General features: G+C 37.2%; 1 protein-coding gene across 6 annotated transcripts in view; it reads right to left on the bottom strand.

Moving 5' to 3' along the window:
• The window catches only part of LOC136266717 (latrophilin-like protein LAT-2), a 68,276-nt gene that overhangs the window by 12,554 nt on the left and 33,723 nt on the right, over positions 1–21,999 (bottom strand). For all 6 annotated transcript variants that reach the window (XR_010706244.1, XM_066061723.1, XM_066061725.1 and 3 more), the window contains 9 exons: positions 21,356–21,427; positions 12,296–12,437; positions 8,950–9,096; positions 6,722–6,782; positions 6,547–6,652; positions 5,034–5,086; positions 4,808–4,934; positions 1,500–1,600; positions 1,338–1,449 (listed from right to left, as the gene is read on the bottom strand). Coding sequence is in view for 5 of the 6 variants with exons in the window: in XM_066061723.1 (XP_065917795.1) it covers positions 1,338–1,449; positions 1,500–1,600; positions 4,808–4,934; positions 5,034–5,086; positions 6,547–6,652; positions 6,722–6,782; positions 8,950–9,096; positions 12,296–12,437; positions 21,356–21,427 (921 nt within the window). In the remaining variant the exon portion in view is untranslated. The remainder of the gene's footprint in view (positions 1–1,337; positions 1,450–1,499; positions 1,601–4,807; positions 4,935–5,033; positions 5,087–6,546; positions 6,653–6,721; positions 6,783–8,949; positions 9,097–12,295; positions 12,438–21,355; positions 21,428–21,999) is intronic.

Below are 21,999 nucleotides of genomic sequence, written 5' to 3'. Positions count from 1 at the left end.
ACATTAAAATGTTCATAAAAAGTTCATAGGTCACACTAGCCAGCTCCCCCACTTAACTATTGCACTGGCCAGGCCCACACATTATAAATAGGTGGGCTCTGAGTACAAGCACAATACGACGTTTTCATACAAAATGCAAAAGTACACAAAAGCCTACTGTAAGGCGTAGCTACAGTGTATGTGGCTATGCTGCTGTTCCTGCTTTGTCGCAATGTATAAAAGCTTTTAAGTTGTTATCTGAAAGAAGCATACTGGAAGCAAACTCCACTTCAAAACATAAATCCAGCATCAACAGTCCATTTATTACCATTAACTTCGATGTACGTGGGTACAAAGATAGCTTTATGCTTACCATCACAGGAATACAAGAGCAGAACACCAGATGTGCAATACTTTCTGAAGAAAGTCCAAGAGTTCTATATTGAGGTTGCTAGCCTAGGTTTCCCATTGGTGATTCAACTATTAGACTATTGCAAGTTATTGATCCCAATGCCAGTGCATTCAGAATTTCCTTCCCTTGTTCCACTTGCCACTAGGTTTCCCAATTTTTTGCCTCCTTTGGAACTTCAATGTTTAGATGATGAATGGCGTAGGCTTGGGATTGGGCCTTTGCCGTTTGAACATGAAGACATGGACCCTGAAGAATTTTGGCACCGCTTGAGTCTTATTTCAGATGGAACAGATACACCACCATTCCGAGTTCTCTGCCAATTCATGCAAACACTATTGTGTCTGCCACATGCCAACGTAGATGTTAACGGATATTCTCAGATGTCACAGCTATAAAAACCAAGAAATGAAATTGTTTAAAAGTTGGTACAGTTTGTGCACTGCTTAAAGTGAAGACTGCAGTAAGACTAGCTGGTGGATGCACCAAATTTATTTGACCAATAGATGCTAGAAGATTGATGTCATTGCGTACTCTAACAATGATTCCTCTTATTCAGAGAGTGATTGACATAGCTAATTCTAAAACTAAAATTCTGCTAAATGATGTGTGACTGGCTAAAGCTACGTTACATACTATAGTATGTATACTTTATACATAAATAGCTATAGTGTTATTCAGTGCGTACTGTAAACGTTTAACATGTTTAACATAAATTCTCAAAAGTTCATAGAAAATTCACAGATTTTTTCAGGTTCATAAACCAGGCAAAATGTTCATAAATCTATGAACTTTGTTCACAGTATGGCAACACTGAATAAACATAAGGTGTGTAGTGCAGTAAATAATTCCAATCATTTTTCCTTACATACTGTAGTGATGAGAAATTTTACACCCAAATCAGATTCTTCAGTGAATTACAGAAACATCACTAATAATATTGTCTTACCCTGTATTCACTAGCAGCTTCAATACCACTAACAAAAGTTAAGAGTCCCATTAGTAGAGCAATAGAGAGGTTGATGTGAACGAAGTGTTGCACCATGTTAAACACATTTTTCCTGTTATGGGAAAAGGATGAATGTTGTTATCAAAGACAATTATAGCTTACCTTAAAGCAAAAAACGTAATCACTGCAATTGTTAGACAAGCTATAGATATGGCACATCCAATATAACTGGCTATGGACAGTGCTTCAGTTCCAGTGTTTCTCTATTACAGGAGAATCAATAGGTATTTATATTATATTTACATGTTATCACCTTATTTAGCAATTTAGTGTGTAGCACATTTAAAGACTAGGGTGATCCAGTAGGAGAGGGGAAATTATACATTTGAAAGAGCATTTAAACATGGATACATATACGTAATAGTTATATCAAGGGTTCATAATATAGCAGTGGGGGAGAGTGTCCTACTGTCAATATAGCCTGTACAAACACACTGGGTTAAGTTTCTCTTTGATTAAATCAATACCTCCACTCGTGATAGAGAACTGTTGATTAGCGTTAATTGGTGCTGATAAGGTCAAGTCTTTATTCGTTGAACAGACTCAGATGTAACTTAACACAGTGTGTTCCATGGAAATATTTCAGTTAGACACTCTCCCCCACTACTATATTATGAACTCTTGGTTATACCACAGGCACGAGTGCTTTGCCTGATATATATGCACTTGCCCGAGGGCTGCAGAAAGTGCCTATATATCAGACAGAGCACAAGTGACCGTGGTATAACTACACTCAGCCAATAGGTTATAACACTTCTTACAGGTTTTTGCAATTGAATTCGGCGACTTTGCAATTGAATTCGTCCCGTTTGCAATTGAGTTCGTCGCTTTTGCAATTGAATTCGTCCCGTTTGCAATTGAATTCGTCCCGTTTGCAATTGAATTCGTCGGTTTTGCAATTGAATTCGTCCCGTTTGCAATTGAATTCGTCGCTTTTGCAATTGAATTCGTCGCTTTTGCAATTGAATTCGTCGGTTTTGCAGTTAAATTTGTCCATAACAAGAATGGCAGCTGGAGCAAACATGAAAACATGATGTAGCAGCTGCTACAAGAACTTGTTCAAGTACAACAGTAGTAAACAACTCTTTATAAGGCAATAATTCTTCCTCTACAGCCTCTCCAACAACATTCCAAACTCTACTACGCCATTCGCGATGGGTGTGGTCACTTGCGAGCAAGCTAATTAACTTGTCAGACAGCTATCAGCTTCGCGTACTACCAGCTTCAATTACCTTCTAGTGTCTCAAGTGTAACTCTCCAAGGCATAAATAGTTCATCTCTTAATGAACGGGTTGGTTTCTTGGAGCCGTTTTGTTTATGACGAATTGTAATGCAAACGCGACGAATTCTATTGCAAAACCGACTAATTCAACTGCAAAAGCGACGAATTCAATTGCAAAAGCGACGAATTCAATTGCAAACGGGACGAATTCAATTGCAATACCGACGAATTCAATTGCAAACGGGACGAATTCAATTGCAAAGGCGACGAATTCAATTGCAAAGGCGACGAATTCAATTGCAAAAACCTGTATTGTTTTACTGTGATTTAATATCATGCACTACTCCAGCTTGTTTCAGTACTTTTTATCGATGTGCTATGGTCCCTACTCTAGTTGAAAATTCCAAATTTTCTGTGTGCTTGTTTGTTAACTTTTTTGCAAATAATTATTATGACTGGTGAACCCACGCATACCGCATCTGAAATGGCACCTCGTGCCCCAATTATCGTCTGAAAAGTGAAGCATCCATTACGCTTCATTGTCAGCTATGTTCAACCCGTTACGCAGCATTTCAAATCAAGAACTGTTTGAAAAGCACCTCTGCAATCTATGCATGCATACCAAAAGAAAGAAATGGTGCCGCACGCCCAGTTATATCAATTATCGTCTGAAAAGTAAGTATACATTACACTTCGTTGTCGGCTATGTTCAACCCATTACAAGTACAAATCAAGAACTGTTCAAAAAGCACCTCTGCTATCAAAATAGCCACTATGACAAATACGGACGATTTCCATTACGAAGGGAAGCCATCATGTGTTATCGCCAAATTGACACTTTTCGCTATCAGCAAAGATGAATGGGACACAAAGGAGGATACTTGTAAGTCCATGAAGAATGCATTGTACATACTGCGGTATGCCAAAAGGCACCTGTCGGGCTGAATCGACATCGAACAGTTACAGTAAAAAGTCATGCCCGTAGCCTTAGCTGTTATCAAGTTACGCTTGTCTGAAGGCATCATTCAGTCAGTTACTTACTCAGTCAGTCAGTCAGTCAGTACAAAATTCCGTTAAATATTTAAAAAAAAATTCTGTAGCAACTTGTTGAAAGCATTTCGGGTTGATCTGAAAGCTTGTTTGGACTTAGTTTTACCTAACTAATGCTGCCTCATCATCGTCAGGGGAAATTGAAGCTGTTTTTTGGGTGATATTATTTCGTGGGCTACGCCTACTCCTTTGTGGTCTCTACTATACAGTACTATTGTACTGTATGATAAGACACCAAGTAAGCTGTGATTGTGGGATGGAATTTTAATGTATCAACAGTAGTTTTATGGTTATCATTGTATGGTTATCATCATAATAAACAAGTGAGCTTATTTAATGCATGTTGCTAATCCCATCCCACCTGTTTGACAAGACGTGTCAGCCATTTAGCAGACCACGAAACAAGAAGAATGTGACAACTAGGTGGTAGCTTATGATCCTAAGTACTTAATGTATTAATTTACTTACTGTCACAATAGTGAAGGTTTAATGTAGTATTAAAAAAAAACCAAAGATATTTTACACCCTAAAACCAATCCCACAATTGAAAGTTCCTGGCGTATGTTGAAACACAATGATGTAGGAATATCGTTCTGAGAGCTATTTGCCCACGCTATTGAAACCACAATCAACCATCAGATGCTAGTGTGTAAAACAAAATTTAATGTGGTGAGTGCTTTAAACAAATGTGGTTTTATAGATGCGTAACATTTTACTTTTCATTATAGTGATAATTTGCCAACCTTATATAGCAGCTATGTATGCACGCAAAATTTAAACTGAAAATGGTAGTTGATAAGGAAGGTAGTGTGGGCACCAGCTAGGGTTCTGAGTAGGAATGGTATGTATAGGAAGGGGAGGTACAAAGGCTGGGTTGGATTCTGGAATGAACTGCTGCTGCTGCTTGCTGCTGCTGGAACTGTATGTTCATTAGACCAATTTATGGTTTGTGGTCCTCTGTATTTGTGCCCATCAACTGCATGTAACAACATCATTTTTTATTATGTAGGTTTCTTGTCCTCTATAAAGTTTTATATCACCATTTAAAATATAAGCCACTCTGTCATACGCACATACATATGTAATAACTATGCAATTACTTACACACAATTTACAGCAGCAACACAACAACACTCACTCCAGACACATCCACCAGAACAGCAAAACTTGTCAAGTGGGTAGTAGAACACTGGACAAATGTGTTATTAGTTGTGTCACTCTGTATAATACCATCAGTTGAGAACCTGCCACTTTGATTGGTAGTGCTATATGAAGAATGTGAATAAGTATTTATAGCATTTATGATGTTCAGAATATACTGGTATTACTATGTTACAGGAAGATGAGTCAAACATATTGATTACCTTGACAATTCAAAAAATGCACAGCGAGTATTAAACCGTGAACTGTTTCCCACCTACACGACAGTGAATATACTGCATTATTAAAATTCAATATTATTTCTTACCTATAAACACATGTTAACATGTTTGATATGTAATTAAATCTGCTAATATGGTATATTATACTAATATTTAAAAATTGTTAATTTAAAAATGAAGTAGGGATCTATGCAATAAAAGGTAGTGAAACAAGAGATGAATAATGGTATTACAGCATAGCTCAGTGGGAAAGTCCCTACTTTGGCATTGAGCAAAATTATAGCTAATGTGCCAAAGTAGGGACTTTCCCATTGAGCTATGCTGTAATACCATCATTCATCTCTTGTTTCACTACATTTTATTGCATAGATCCCTACTTCATTTTTAAATTAACAATTTAAAAAAATGCTAGTTTGTTTAGTTTTTTGTTGTAGCACAGCTAGCTAGTTACAGCTTATTAAAGTATGTACTGTGCCAAAATTGGAAGCACATAGGCCCGTAGTAGCATGCATAGCTTACCTTTGATTGTAGTAGCAGTGGTGCTCAGATCTATGATCTGTCTCAGTATGATGGTCCGTGTTCTATTCATCCCAAATTGTTCGAACGAACAGGCCCTTTCAGTTATCTGGAGCTTAGTCTCAACTACATGTAACAGGATGAAGTAATACAATTTCCACTCCAGGACTATGCAATCACATGAATCACTCGCTGATATAGCCGTCTGGCACTGAGTGGCTGAGTCAGTGTGTTCGGAGGAACAAGCCGTCAAGTATCAGTCCATCTCAAATCTCTTTGTCGATTGCAGTCCAGGCATTGGAAAAAGTTGAAGTGACAACTCAGCAGCCTTAATGTTTCATGTGCAACACTTGAAAAAATTATAAGCGCCCCACTCTTTCAGCAGCATAAGTGCTTTCTGAAACAATTTTGTGGTGTCTACAGAAAAGTGTTGACACGGAAATTAACACCTCGGTATGGCTTCGATGCTTGAAGAAGAAGACAACCAACCTGATTGAAGATAAAAGGAAAGACAAGGTGCACAGGGTGTACACTCGTTGGAACCCCAAAAGGCACATCCCACCGGTGAGCTGTTGTGGCGTAAAATGGTGACCGTGCACTGCTTCGTTTGGGCTCTAGGCTTGCGACTGTGGTCAGGCAGTGAGACTAAAATTGGAGTTTTTGGCAATTAAAAAAAAAAAAAAATCCGGCCACCTGTAAGTGTTTTGTTGTATTTAATGTTGTTTGTGTATTATATGGACTAGTACTATTCTGTAAAGGTGATTTTCGCCACATAAAATGTCTGTAGGATGATTTTTAAAGGTGGAATTTTGGGTGGCACGCAAAACATTCACCACGATCCCTACTTAAACAGTACGACCGTACCATTTGATACAGTACACAAAAAGCGGACAACAAATTTCAGTATGTATATACAATAGAAATGTTTTGTGAACAAGTATTGTTATAATTATTGTGATATAGCTAATTATAATCTTACATTTCCAATGTAAAATGTTATAGACACAGTTTCATTACCAAGACTTGTTCTTGGCTGCTCATCACTTGATATTTGAATGGATAGTATCAAACTTTCTACCCTCACCCTGCAGTCAGAAATATTTAGTTAATATCGAAGAGATATATTGTAGTCACATTTCAACAAGATAACAAACCCAATATTTGTAGGTAGGTGGGAATTTCGAGCAATGATGCTAATAATTGGAACTCTTCTTCCTGAAAGTACAAAGAGAGAAACAATTTTACTACATAGAGCAATATGTTACTTATTACTTCATGCATTGTTTGTACTATTTACTAAACAAGTGACTACACAGTATATGAAAGAGAGCTTTTAATCATTATTTTATACCACACTTTGTAATACTTGTGGAATGAATTTTCATACCCTTTAAGACCATAAGCTTCACTACATAAAAGGAAATATAAGTGGCAATCATTAATTGCAACACGACTAATTCAGTGTCATAACATTTATACGGCCTATATTAATACACACACTTGCAAAAACAAATTAATACTGCATTTAAGGAGTGTAGCCAGGATAGTTTGGACAAATCCCCTTTCAGTCCAGGAAGGTTTTACGTCAACCTTGGAGCTCTGGTAAATACAGGCAGTCCTGCAGTACTCATGAGGATCTACCCTATATGTGGTGGCAATGTGATTAATGTTTTATTGTAAAAACTATACATGCAGAAGGAAAAAAATAAATTTGATCAAAAAAGTAGTGAAACAAGGTTAAAAACAGTGAAACAAGAGAGGTTACCTATACCTGCATATATACTAGTGGAATCCCACTAGTATATACTAGTTAAATATACTAGTTAAATATACTAGTTTAATATACTAGTTAAATATACTAGTTTAAATATACTATGTCATATATACTAGTTTAATCCCTAATTCAGTCTATTATAACTTTCCTTTCTCCTTGTTTGTTTATACTTTTTTGTACCATAATTATGGCGGGTGAACCTGCACATACCACATCAAAAGGAAGAATGGTGCCTGACATACCAGACAGTTATTGAAGGCGTGCCCCAACTATCAATTATTACTGAAAAGCAAAGTGCCACTATGCTTCGTTTTCAGCCATGTTCAGCCCGTTACAGATGAAGAACAGTATGACAAACACCTTTTCAATCAATCCAGTAACTATGGAAAATATTGATCATTTTTGGTATAGACCTGATAGTCAGCAGAGAGGAAGCCATATGCGCTACAGCAAATTGACACCTTGCAGTGCTAGTGAAAAGAAATCGGACACAAAGGAGGACAAAGGTGCATACATTCATGATGCGTGCATTGTACGTACTGTGATATGCCAAAAGGCACCAATCTGGGCTGAAGCAATGTCATTTAGTGAAAAAAATCACGTCTGTAGCCTTAGCGGTTATCAAGTTACGCTTGTCTGCAGGCAGACAGGCAGGCAGGCGGGCGGGCAGGCAGGCAGGCAGGCAGCTTACATAATAAGGTCTCCAAATGAACATAAATATATATATATATACTGTAGTTAAAATATGAGATAGGGTTTCCAAATGAACTCTTCTTGTTTTGAATCAAAAGGATGTTTTTTTAGGTGGGTTCTTGGTGTGCATTCTATTAGGGCTTTCACAATAAGTCAAGCAGGAAGTGGTAGACAACAACACTATTGTTCATGAACTTCTCGTTAATAATAGGTTTCCAAATGAACATAGCACATGTTGTGGTTTCCAAAATCAACACATAACTTCAATAGATTGTAGATACATTAACACGTAAACTTAGAAAAGTTTTCACTTGCATATGATATGGTTTTCAAAAGTAGACCTCAATGGCTTAGTGAGCCTACAAGAACACTCCAAACTTCAGAATGGGTGCTACCAATTATATGCTCTTATAAATAGGTCATGGACATGGAGAAGCACTTAGCAAAGATGGCTGTGCAATGTTTTCTCCAAAAGTGACCAAATTTGCTGGTCAGCCAGAGAAAATTGTAAAGATTAATTTTGGACTAGTATGGCTGGCAGGTATAGGCAGCCTCCCATGTATGACTACTTTTTTATTTCCATGATCCCTACTCAAATTTAAAATTCCTAAATAATAATTTCCTTGCACCAAGAGTGCACTTGTATTATCATTAATGAGCTTCATAAACAACATTGTGTAGGTTTTAGATGCACACTCAACACATGATACGGTTACTGCCTAAGGGCACACTGCATTATTGCTGGTCTCAAAACTGACAATCAGGGAAGTAGTATCCCAGGACCTCCACCTCAGGATCAACACCACTTCAGGAAATCCCGGCTATGCCCCTGCATGTTGCACTTGCATACAATAACAACCACAAGATATACAGAAATGTATTGCAGCTTGCATTAAACAAGTAATTTTATTATACCTTCTTTTTGCATCTGGTTCATGATCACAGCACTCGGTACTTGAAACATTGGTGACCTCTTTCCAAATGCAGATGAAGTTGCATTAGGTAATGGGATGTTTTCCATCATCATTAAATTCTCCTCAGTTGGTATCACTACTTCAATTGCTATTATTTAGATAATTAAATTTAAAGTAGATATAGTTTACTTGGAAGCAAATATTGAAGTATGTAATTGAGGATGTGTAAACCATCAAATAGAATATTTACTGTATTGCTTAAGCAACTATCCTCACTTTGATTGAATGTATAATGTAATATTACTACACTGTATAATAGGTGTGAAATTAAGATGAATGAAATGTATATTATTAAAGTAACATCATACTTCCTTAATAGTTAACACAATATCTAAGAAAAGCTCACATGATGAGGACTGGATATTTAAGTATGTGCCCTGTGTGACAAACCAAAGCTGGAATTTTGTAGTGTAGTTTATAGAGAAGAGGATAAATTAACTATAGTTTGTCTCTGTATCAAAAGTAGGGATCCTCCAAAAGTGACGCGTGTCACCAATATTGCCGCCTTTAAAAATCATCCTGGAGAAATATTACGTGTCAAAAATCACCTTTGCAAAACAATGTTAGTCCATCTAACATGAAATACAGCATTGAAAACAAGAATATGCTTACAGGTGACTGGATAAAGACTTTTTAAAAAAATCACCAAAACTTGAAATTTAGTATGCCTCACTGCCTGACCACATTCACAAGCCTAGAGGTAAAATGAAGCAGCGCGTGGCCACCATTGTATGCCACAATAACAAACTGACTGGTGGGATGTGCCTTTTGGGGTTCCGATGAGTGTGTTCCCTCTGCACCTTATCTTTCCTTTTATCTTCAATCAGGTGGGTTGTCTTCTTCTTCAAGCATCGAAACCATATCGAGGCATTAATTTTCCGTATCAACACTTTCCCTTAGCAGCGTATTTAGATGCCACAAAATTATTTTAGAAAGCACCTACACTGCTGAAAGAGTGGGGGGCTTGTAATTTCCAGTCATACTGTATAGCCTAAATATTTTGAGGAGCAAATATTTCGAGGTTGAGCAATGTTGCTAAAAATAAATTTTTCGCGGATTTGCAAACGCTCTCAATACAAGTTTAATCGAAGGTTAAACAGTGTTAACTTGAAGGTGTCCATAGCAACATTAGTCTATGGGACTAAGGTTAAGCACTATGCAGGAAAGGTGTCAGTAAACAACTAACAATAAGGTTAGCTTGATCACTATGCATTGTGGTATACATTAGAAGGTTTTAATAACAGGTTTGAGGTGGTACCATATGTAGCAGCTAGCCTGTTCTAGATCATTCTATGCTATAGCAGGGCAGCAGTGCCAGCTAAGGAGCAGTAGTGGCAGCTAAGGAGCAGCAGTATCACCAATTGTTTGCAGTGCTAGAAAAGTTTCATCCCACCCAAAGGTCCCTCCCCTTCTTTTTCTTTCCACTAACTCATAGCATCAAACTATGGCTGATTAGTGTGACATGGGTTGCACTGTAGCATATCGGCTAGGAGGGACCATATAGGGAATCTGGTGTGGGTAAGTTGGCATACCACCAAACATACCAGCCAGAGCCTTATCATAGATGTTGGGGTACACATTTACTATGGCCCAATCTTGGAGGGTCACGTGATCTCACGTGACAAATTAAGGGTCAGGTCTCAAGGCTACAGCGCTCCAGTCCATTCTCCCAATCTCAATATCTTATTGTGTATGGTCATTGGTACACACTGGTATACATAGGTACACCTGGGAACAAGTTAAAATGTATTAGACTATATGAGGTCAAAATATTTCAAGGGTAAAAGTTTTGCTGATAACACCCAAAACCGCGAAATCAGCGAAAATTTCCCCCCTCAAAAAAATATTTAGGCTATACGGTAGTCCAGTGTTGCACATGGTACTGATGCAGCAGCTCTAGGTTGTCACTTCAATTTTTGCCAATACCTGGACTGCAATTGACAAACAGATTTGTTACTTAGTAGACGGACTGATACTCAACGGCTTGGTCCTCTGAACAAACTGACTTAGCCTTGCTGCCAAACGAGATCAGAGAGTGATTGGATAGTCTACTAAAATTAATTAATACTTGAGTGGATAGTTTCTCTGTTATTACTTCATCCTGTTACTTGAGACAGCTGAAAGGGACTGTTCGTTCAAACAACTTTCGGTCTGGGTGAATAGAACGACCATCTGCTCATTCATACTGAGACAGGTCATAGATCTGTGCACCACTGCTACTATGATCAGAGGTAAGTTATGCACAGTACTATGGGCCTATGCAGTGCACTTCCAATTTTGGCACAGCACGTGCTTTAATAAGCTGTTCAGGAACTTAATAGTTAGCTATATAGTTTAAAAAAATGAGATAATTACACTCATTAATTTGTCAGGAATGTGTTTAATTATCTCATCAATGTTTATATAGCAGTATTATTAGCTGCTGTATTGTAAACTGAAGTTCATCATTAATACTTAAATCTCTGCAGACATTCCGATCTCTACATAATCAAGATCTTGTTGCTCTTCCTATATAGTTATAAAAAAAGTATATGCAGTTTAAAACAGTACACTAATACGGGGCAGATCCAGACTTATGGAAAGGGGGGTCAAAATGAACTGAGGCACTACATTGTCTGGTTTGGTAAGGTGAGACCAAAAAAAAAAAGGTCACAGCCAATTGACAGTAGCTGCCCACCTCACCAACTACACATTTATAGCTGCTAAAGTACATAAAAATCCTTACATAGCTTGCTACACACTGTTCTAATACTGTGACTGCTTTATTAGAGTGACTGCTTTATTAGAGTGACTGCTCTATTAAAGTATCTTGATCTTGGTATACTAAAAATTTTTGGAGGGGACCCTTTGATCTCCCCCTGTATCCGCCCCTGCTACAACTAGCTATAGCTGAGCTTAAAAACTCAACAAACTAGTATGTCAAAAATTTTGAATTTAAAAATAAAGTAGGGATCTATGCTATAAAAGCATTGATACAAGGATTGTCAAGCTACAATAGTAAATTCAAATCACAATCAAATAATATAACCAATGATCCCTACTGTGGTTGGGTGCCATAATAAATGTTGGCACCCAACCACAATGGGAATTATCGGTTGTATTGTTTGATTATGATTTGAATTCACTATTGTAGCTTGACAATCCTTGATTCAGTGCTTTTATAGCAAAGATCCCTACTTTATTTTTAGATTCAAAATTTTTTGATATATCAGTGTATATCATCAAGACAATTTACCACACTTAAGAATATTCAGTAGAGCCTATGCATTAAATGTATACAAACTAACCAATATTGTTCCTGCTTCCTACTACACTAGTCCCGACAGTTTCATTAGTACTAAAATCTAGAGTAGTACTTAGCAATCTTCCAGTTTGTTCAGAGATGTCTTGCAATCTTTCACCAGGTGTTGTCATTATTTCTACTCTATCCTGCAATAAAATGCATCATATATTATAATACCTTATGGATACAGGTACATAATTCAAGTAAAGCATACATAAAACAAGTGAATACATGTAAAGATTGCAATCTAGCATGACCGCAATCTTGGTGTTGATAAAGTATAACACTTAGAACATCTCTAAACCTAACAGGCTTGATTTTATAACATACTAGCACAGGTACCTGCCCTATCATGCAGGTTAGATACTGTGAAAATCTAACATGTGAAAAAGTACATTTATTTATTTATTAACGGATAAAAGAATGCATACACATTAGGTCTGAGGCCTTTCACAGTATCCATATCCTATTACAGACCAATAATTGTCTAATCTAGATTTAAAAGAGTTAATTCATTGTGGGTGCTGAGACTACAAAACTAGATAAATCATTCCACTGATCAATTATTCGATGGTTGAAAAAGTTCTGTCTTATTGGAGTTCTGGCTCGTTTGTAAAGTTTTAGATGGTGTCCTCTACTATTGGTGGTGGTGTTCAAGATAAAAAAGACTCTTAAGATTGATAATATAGTGATTACTTAATATCTTGTAGACTTCTATTAAATCACCTCTTTGTCTATGACAATATAGAGAGTACAGCCCAAGAAGTTTCAGCCAATTCTGATATGGCATACTAGATAGACCATGTACCAGTTTGGTGGCGCGACGCTGAACATTTTCCAGTAACATGATATCCTTAATCAAGTATGGAAACCAAACTTGAACACAAAATTTTAACTGAGGGTGAATATAAGTATGGTACAAAAATCTTGAAAGAGCTACAAGACAAAAACTTGAAAGAGAGTTTTATTCTGCCAAGAGTTTGCATGGCTTTAGCAGCTATTTGTTGACAACGAAAAGGGGGTTTCAAATCTGATGAAATCCACACACCCAAATCTTTTTCCTTTTCAGAACATTTGATTACTCTGTAAAGCTTGGTATCATCTGCAAACTGCTCAATAGGTGAATCATTGTTGAGCAAAATATCATTCACAAAATTATAACAAAAAAGCAAGGGTCCTAATACAGATTCTAAGTGAGGTACTCCGCTCTTAATTGCTATCCATCTGGCCATTACACCATTATAATATCCATAACTCTAAAATTAAAATTTTGTAACCCTGTCAAAATTTTCCCAGTAATTCCATAACACATGTGTGGGACTGAGTCAAATGCCTTACGATAATCCAAATATAAAATGTCAACTTTCCAACCTTCATCTACAGCAAGAGTCCAATCATTGTATGACTTAATAAGGTTTGTAAAACAAAATTTACCATGACAAAAGCCGTGTTGAGTTTCAGATATAATATGTTGTAAAGATAGAAAATGGAAAAGCTTGTCATAAATCATAGACTCAAATAATTTGATAATGTGAGAGGTCAAACTCACAGTCTATAATTATTAGAAATGTGTTTGGAACCATTTTATGAATAGGAATAACATGAGCGTGTTTCCATTCTGAAGGGATTTCTCCAATATCCAATGAGTAAGAAAACAGCTGGTGTAATGGTTTTGTGAGAGAAATAGGCTAGCACAAGATTTCAAAACTTTAGGGTGAATGATATCAGGTTCTGGAGCTTTACATACATCTAGGTGAATTAGTTAGTCGTATACTTCATCTTTGGTGATCTCAATGCTGGACAAATTTTCAAAAACCATCGGAGTGAGGTCAGGTATAGTAGATTGTCTTCTTCAGTAAAAGTAGATTCAAAAAATTCATTTAAAACATCCACTGTCTCTTGATCATTATTGCAAAGTGATCCATTGAGTTTATGTACGGGCCCCACTGTTGCTTTCACTTTGATAAGGATAAAAAGGTTTTGGTTGTGCATGGAAATTAGTAATAAGTGATTCTTCATAGTTCATCTGAGCCTTTCTAACACAATGCCTTACAAAATTACATTGAGTGGCATATTTTGAATAGTCTGTTGGAGATTTTGTACTTTTATATGTACTGAACAAAGTGTGCTTTATTTGAAATCAAGACACACGGTAGTGTGTTGTGCGGCGCGGCCCAAGAAGCCGGCGCGCAACACCCGTGAGTATATTGACAGGAAGAACGAAAAAGCAATTTTCGCACCTCCATAGCTCTGTGATGCCTTGATGAAACATGACGATTTTTGCTGTGGACATGCCCTCCAACTTCAGCACCCCCACATTCCAAATTTGAGTGCAATTGCTTCAAGCGTTCCTGAGATATGCGACTTCAAAATTGGCTTAGTTTCTTCGTTTTTTTTATTCTTCTTATTTTCTTCCTCTTTTTGCACACTTACAAAAACTGCTATAAAATGCGAACGCCATATCCGATTGCCTTGAAATTTGGCACACAGAAGGGGGGTATAAAGGCACATCTCTGTACCAACTTTGGCTGGAATATGATAAACAGGCAAAGAGGTATGAGCGACTATTCACGAAAAATAACACCAATATGTTGTCAAGCCTACAGGGTAAACCGCGTATGGGAAGAAGCTGAAAATCGGTGGGTGAATAGGTTAACTATTGAACCTCAAACCTTTTGTGGTTTGAAAGAAATCAAGCTAAAAACCAGGAAGATACAACAAAAAAACCAACAGTGTGTAACAATTATGCAATCGAGATTAGCTAATAAAATACGACTGCTTGCCACGCCTACCAGATAAACCACTTGGGGTAATGCTTTGAAAATCGCTGCATAGATGGAGTAATCATCGTAGAATCAGACATAAAGCCACGGAGTTATAACACGAAATCCAACTTGGTGTAGTAAGTGCGAGATCGAGATACTCTAATAGAGCAGTCATCCTAATAGAGCAGTCATCCTAATAGAGCAGTCACCCTGAAGAGAAATCAAGAAATCAGCTAGAAACAAGTAACCTGTATAGAGATCAGCTACAAACAATTCACCCTGTAGAGAGATCAGCTAGAAGAAGTTACCTTGTAGGGAGTTCATGCAACTATGGAAAGAGATAGTTCAGCTAGAAGAAATTACCTTGTAGAGTTCAGCTACAAAGAAACCACCATGTAGAGAGTTCAGCTACAAACAAATCGCCCTGTAGAGAGATCAGCTAGAAGAAGTCACCTTGTAGAGAGTTCAGTTACAAAGAAACTATCATGTAGAGAGTTCAGCTGCAAACAAACCACCTGTAGAGAGTTCAGCTAGAAGAAGTTTCCTTGTAGAGAATTCAGCTACAAACAAATCACCCTGTAGAAAGATCAGCTAGAAGTCACCTTGTAGAGAGTTCAGTTACAAAGAAACCACCATGTAGAGAGTTCAGCTACAAACTAGTGACCTTGTAGAGACATCAGCTAGAAGAAGTTACCTTGTAGAGAGTTCAGCTACAAAGAAACCATTCTGTAAAGAACTCAGCTGCAAACAAATCACCTGTACAGAATTCAGCTACAAACAAATCACCCTGTAGAAAGATTAGCTAGAAGAAGTTACCTTGTAGAGAGTTCAGTTACAAAAGAAACCACCATGTAGAGAATTCAGCTACAAACAAATCACCTTGTAGAGAGATCAGCTAGAAGAAATTACCTTGTAGAGAGTTCAGAGAGTTCAGCTGCAAAGAAATCACCCTGTAGAAAATTCAGCCACAAACAAATTGCCCTGTAGAAAGATCAGTTAGAAGAAGTTACCTTGTAGAGAGTTCAGCTACAAAGAAACTATTTTGTAAAGAGCTCAGCTGCAAACAAATCACCTGTACAGAATTCAGCTACAAACAAATCACCCTGTAGAGAGATCAGCTAGAAGAACTTATCTTGTAGATAGTTCAGCTACAAACAAATCACCCTGTAGAGCGATCAGCTAGAAGAAGTCACCTTGTAGAGAGTTCAGCTACAAACAAACCATCATGTAGAGAGTTCAGCTAGAAGAAGTTACCTTGTAGAGAGTTCAGCTACAAAGAAACCATTCTGTAAAGAGCTCAGCCGCAAACAAATCACCTGTACAGAATTCAGCTACAAACAAATCACCTTGTAGAGAGATCAGTTAGAAAAAATTACCTTGTAGAGTTCAGCTACAAAGAAACCACCATGTAGAGAGTTCATCTGCAAAGAAATCACCCTGTAGAAAATTCAGCCACAAACAAATTACCCTGTAGAAAGATCAGTTAGAAGAAGTTACCTTGTAGAGAGTTCAGCTACAAAGAAACCATTCTGTAAAGAGCTCAGCTGCAAACAAATCACCTGTACAGAATTCAGCTACAAACAAATCACCCTGTAGAAAGATCAGCTAGAAGAAGTTACCTTGTAGATAGTTCAGCTAGAGCAGCTAGACGAAGTCACCTTGTAGAGTGTTCAGTTACAAAGAAACCACCATGGAGAGTTCTGTAATAAATATATGCATTATATATATAATTTGTACATTTACAGATAAAATCAGAAATATTTAAAGTACATCTGCTTCATCTTCCTGTGGTAAAGAAAAAAAGATAGGTTAAAATAGTCCCAAAGTTGGCCATAAGCCGGCTTTGGGGTATACAAATACAAAAAGAAGCTAAATCTAATCCAAAACAGCCAAGCTGTAAAAGAGAGTGCGGCCCTCAAAAAAGGCTATGGTGAAAAAAGATGTGAAATCCAAGGTGGCGGCCAAGAAATGGTTGTGATGGTACAGTAGGTTAATGGTAAATATTTTAATAACAACAATTCAGGTGAATTTTGTGCCAAGACCAAGCGGCACCAAATTCATTTGAATTGTCGTTATTAAAATTTTTACCCTTAACCTACCATCACAGCCATTTCTTGGCCGCCACCGTGGATTTCACATCTTTCTTCACCATAGCCTTTTTGAGGGCCGCACTCTTTTTTTACAGCTTGGCTGTTTTGGATTACATATCCTTATCAAGAAAGTTATTCCATCATGGTGGCTTGGTACTATGTCTTTTTTGAAGAACATAATGGAATGAACTGAATAGTTGGGTCAAGTGTCTTGTCCTTTAGAAGAGTCCAATTGGATGCTAGATTATGATGACTAAAAACAGATTCTCAATCAAAATTTGAGAGATAGTTATTCATGGAAATATAATCCCCTTTAGTTGTAGAATGGTTGTTTGTAATTGGAAAAAACTTGATCACTGTAACATATAAACTTCCAAAGTAGGGTATCATGGTCACTCAGGTCCAAAGGAGGTGAGTGCTTTACATCAAACATCATATTTGGTTCAGATCAAAATATCAAATCTAGCAACGAAGAAAGTATGCTGATATAAATAGGCATCATTTACAGCATTGAAAGGTTGAGCATTTAAGTAGAACCAGAATGGTTAAAATTAGTCCAGTCAATGTTCGGAAAGTTAAAATCACCCACAAGTAAAACATGAGAAAACTTGTGACAGTCAGAAACTAATTAATTGTAACAACTTATGATTGTTCAAATCTGAATCTGTACACAACACCAACTAACAGTTGATCACCACCATTTAGAGATACTGAGCACCAAATAGATTCTTCAAACTCTATATGTCAGACATCATCTCACACATGGTAGATTGAAGATCATTGTGAACATATAATAAAACACCACCACCATGATTGGTTTCATGGTCACAACGATAAATATTATATCCAACGATGTGAATTTCTGAGTCTAAAATCTCAGTATTACACCAAGACCCACAATCAAAGGTTTGTGTTGTTGAATGTAAACTAAAAGCTCTGCAAAGTTGTTCACAATGCTTTGAGCATTTGCTAATAATAAGTATGGAAATGTACGAAAGTTTGTGTGTGCGAGTGATTTTGTGTGAAGGGTGGAACCTAGTTCTCCCTCCACATAATTCTTCCATTTTTTTATCTTGTACACATGCCCACTCTAATTTATGTCAGCTAACTTTAAGTGTAAAGCTTTATCTCTTTCTCTTTCTTTTGGTGTCAGGTCTGGACATATAAAGACCTTATGAAATTGCTCAGGTGAACTAGTAGCATGTAGCTTAGTGCAGTTACAAAAGATGGCTACTTTCTCATCAATTGAGTTAACATTTATCCTCAACAGACATGGCTTAGTAGACTTCCCCCCAGCCTCATTGCATTTATAATGCTAGCTGTAACACCAATGGCTTTGGAGGCGTTTGTAGCCTGATCAATGTCGTATTATTTTCTGGATTGTGCATCATCCAAGGTAGACTCTGGTGCATTATGAAATATAAAATTCAAACATCTTTTGTCCTTTGCTCGTTCTTCTGTGAGGGCATCGAAATGATCTCATATATATACAGTATGATGGAGCCATGTCAGCCCTGGCATATGGTTTAGTTGCTGTTTCCATATTATCATCTATCTGAGACCCCACTATATCATTCTGTGATTGCAGTGAGTTTGTTATTGTTGCTTGCAGTGCACTTTGTAGCTTGTTTATGGCAGTGGTTATTGTGTTTGTTGCAGCTGGTAATATGTTTCCTAGACCATTAGTGTAGTTTTTGTTAATAACTTTGAAAACGTCTTTTTCGCATGGCTGGTAAAACCAATGGAGGCTCTCAACCTCACCAATTTATATTCATTGCCTCCTCCAGAACTCCACAGCATTGAAGACAATACCATAAGCTACAGCATTCACACTGCAGTAATCCACTGGTTGTATTCTGACATTGGCTACAGTTCAAGACTTCTACCACTTGAGATGATTCCACATTCTAAGAAGCTTGAGAGTCTGAAATTTTCTCTTTAGTAACCATTATACAAAGGGCTGGCTTTTCATAAGGTTTTTAGAGCCCTTTTTCTTGTATTTTGGCATTGTACTCCTAAAAACACAGCAATCTCTATTATATTGCTCACCACAGAGTAGAAAACCAGTAGAATGACACAAAATAGTACTAGTCTCACTAATAGCAGCTTCTACAAATTCTTTCTCAGCAGGAATAATTCAAGTTATAAGGATACAAGGAAGACAAAAGATCACAAGCACCAATCAATAAATGTATGTCACAAAAAGTGCTACCACGGAAAAATGTCACAAAAGTGCTACTAAGAAGAAAGAAAAAGGTTGAGTTGTCATCAGCAGGAATTGAATCCAGGACCTTTGGATTAGCAGTTCTATGCACTAATGCCAGAGCTGTTTATGTGTGGTTTTGAAAATGTCACAAAAGTGCTACTAAGAAGAAAGAAAAAGGTTGAGTTGTCATCAGCAGGAATTGAATCCAGGACCTTTGGATTAGCAGTTCTATGCACTGATGCCAGAGCTGTTTATGTGTGGTTTTGACAGGAATGTTTATGTGTGGTTTTGACAGGAATGCAGCTCAGGTTTTGCTCTACACCCTCAATTTCAACAAGCTTTAGATGACAAAGTACAGGCATTTTAAGCCTCAATTAAAAGCAACTTTATTCTTAGATAATGAGCATTTTGTTTTGCACAGAAACTGCTTTGATATGTGCATCAGGTGCCAAGAAAATTGTTATGCGTCAAAGGAATTGTAGATAGGCAGGCAGTCAGACGGCTTTTCAGCTTTTTATAATAGATGTAGATTATAGATATTGCCACAACTGGCTCTGTAAATGGTGACATCCTTGAGAACCCTAGTATGTATGTTACCTTCCTTGCTACAAGGATTTTGTTACACAATCTGAGGTGAAACCAAGGCAGTGGTGCTGATAACTAGTCTATCCAGTAAAGGTAGGGCACACTTTGAAACATTTTGATGAATATTGTGTCAACAAGCCTACGTATACATCTCCTGATGTACAGTACAGTGGAAGCTTAGTTATCCGGACCCCACTTATCCAGATTCTTGGTTAACCAAATTACGAAAATGACTGCTCTATTAGAGTAGTGACTGTTCTATTAGGGTATTTGTAGTACAGTAGAAACTCAGTTATCCGAAGAACCCCTTGGGACCAGGGGTGGTCCATAAGTCTGAAAAGTCCATATCACTGAAACTGTGTATAAATAACCTTAAAATAGCATAAAGAACTTTTAAAAAATCATTATTTTCAAATACCCTAATAGAACAGTCACTACTCTAATAGAGCAGTCATTTTCGTAATTCGAGAATCCGGATAAGTGGGGTCCGGATAACTGAGGTTCCACTGTAATTCAAAGTCTTTTATTTAAAAGAGAAGCTTCTTGGGTTTAAGTTTCACTACTAGGGTTTACTTAATATGCTCTTATCTTTTTGATATGTACATGGCTTTAGTGGGATAGAAATCAACTTATTTATATCAAGCTTTCATTATCACTGGCAACTACTAATATGCAATGATTGCCATTTGTAATCTCTGGGAAAACTGGTGTTATTGCCCATGTCAGCAGATTCGATTTTTTGTCAAGAACACAAAGCTACATGAATAAACTATCTAATTTTCACAATCAAAATCAGCTATACTTGAGTGGTCTGCCTTTGCTGGCTGCTTTTCCCAAGCCCAGTGATGATCCGTACGTGTGGTGTGGGGCCTTATGGAGCTCTGGTCAGCCTGGGGATGGCTGTATGTGGCTGTACAGCTTCATGGTGTTGAATAAAGACCTGTACTGTAAATTTTTTAGCTAGTCTTGAGACCTGCATAACTTGGCCTAATTCATCCCTACACTTCATTTTCAATTTTTAAAACAGCCTCTTGTCCTCCTTCCAGCCCCCCTTTTGGAGCTTGCCTGATACAGTCAATCATGGTTTAAAAACTATTTAAAATGGAGGGAAACTTAGCTGTTGGCTACTTGCACAGTGGATACTCTGGAAGGTAAGGAATTATTGTAAAACGTGTGAAAATTTGGTACACATAGTTTCCACCATTGGTGAGCTACAACACACTAAATATTTAAAACCGGCATCTCTCGATACTTTTAAATAAGCGATAAGACCCCTTTTCCCAGACAGGGTCCCATTTATACAAACTAAATCCGTATTTGTTAAGCCAGCGTATATATGTACTGATGAAACATTTACTGCCATGCAGTATAATTACGCTATGTGTATTGGAAGAATATTCTATGAATTGATATACAACCTCATTTCTTGTTTGCTCAAAAGAGACATCATTTTCTTCATCAAATAGTATATCCAACACTTCAGTAATATCCTACAAGTAATGGGAAGACATACGTACATACAATAGCTATGAAGTGTGGACTACATATGGTATACATATATACAGTATAGCAGACCATGCCAATATTTTATAAAACATAATGTCATAACTTGGTTTGCCATATAATGGGCCTTACTCAAAAGTACTATTGGTTAGTAAATTATCCATGTCATTATTGTGTGCCGTACATGTTATGTACAGGTTGTAATCATGTTACACATCATGATAAAATAGCACTGGGGGTGTTGGGGATCAACATTTTACCACTACACCGTATATATCAAAACGTATGTCAAGACATAGCGCACAAGAGTGTTAGGCAGTAACAACTTTAATATGTGACATGCTATTTTGGAATTTGTATGAAATTTTCAGCTGGTTTTAGCAACGATTTCAAATAGAAAAGTATCAATTCTGTACGAGGCTTTAGAAATGAGTGCCTTTATGTGCTGCACATCATTACTGGATACTCATGCAATCTTGTAGCATGATAACCACGCTCACAATCACATTTCCTGCCACTACAACACTGCTAAAACCACCCCAAAATGTGCCTAAGCAAT

Source organism: Dysidea avara, chromosome 9 (genome assembly GCF_963678975.1).
Source record: "Dysidea avara chromosome 9, odDysAvar1.4, whole genome shotgun sequence".
NCBI lineage: Eukaryota > Metazoa > Porifera > Demospongiae > Dictyoceratida > Dysideidae > Dysidea > Dysidea avara.
The sequence above is the reverse complement of the archived record's forward strand: the minus strand, read 5'-3'. Positions and strand labels throughout refer to the sequence as shown.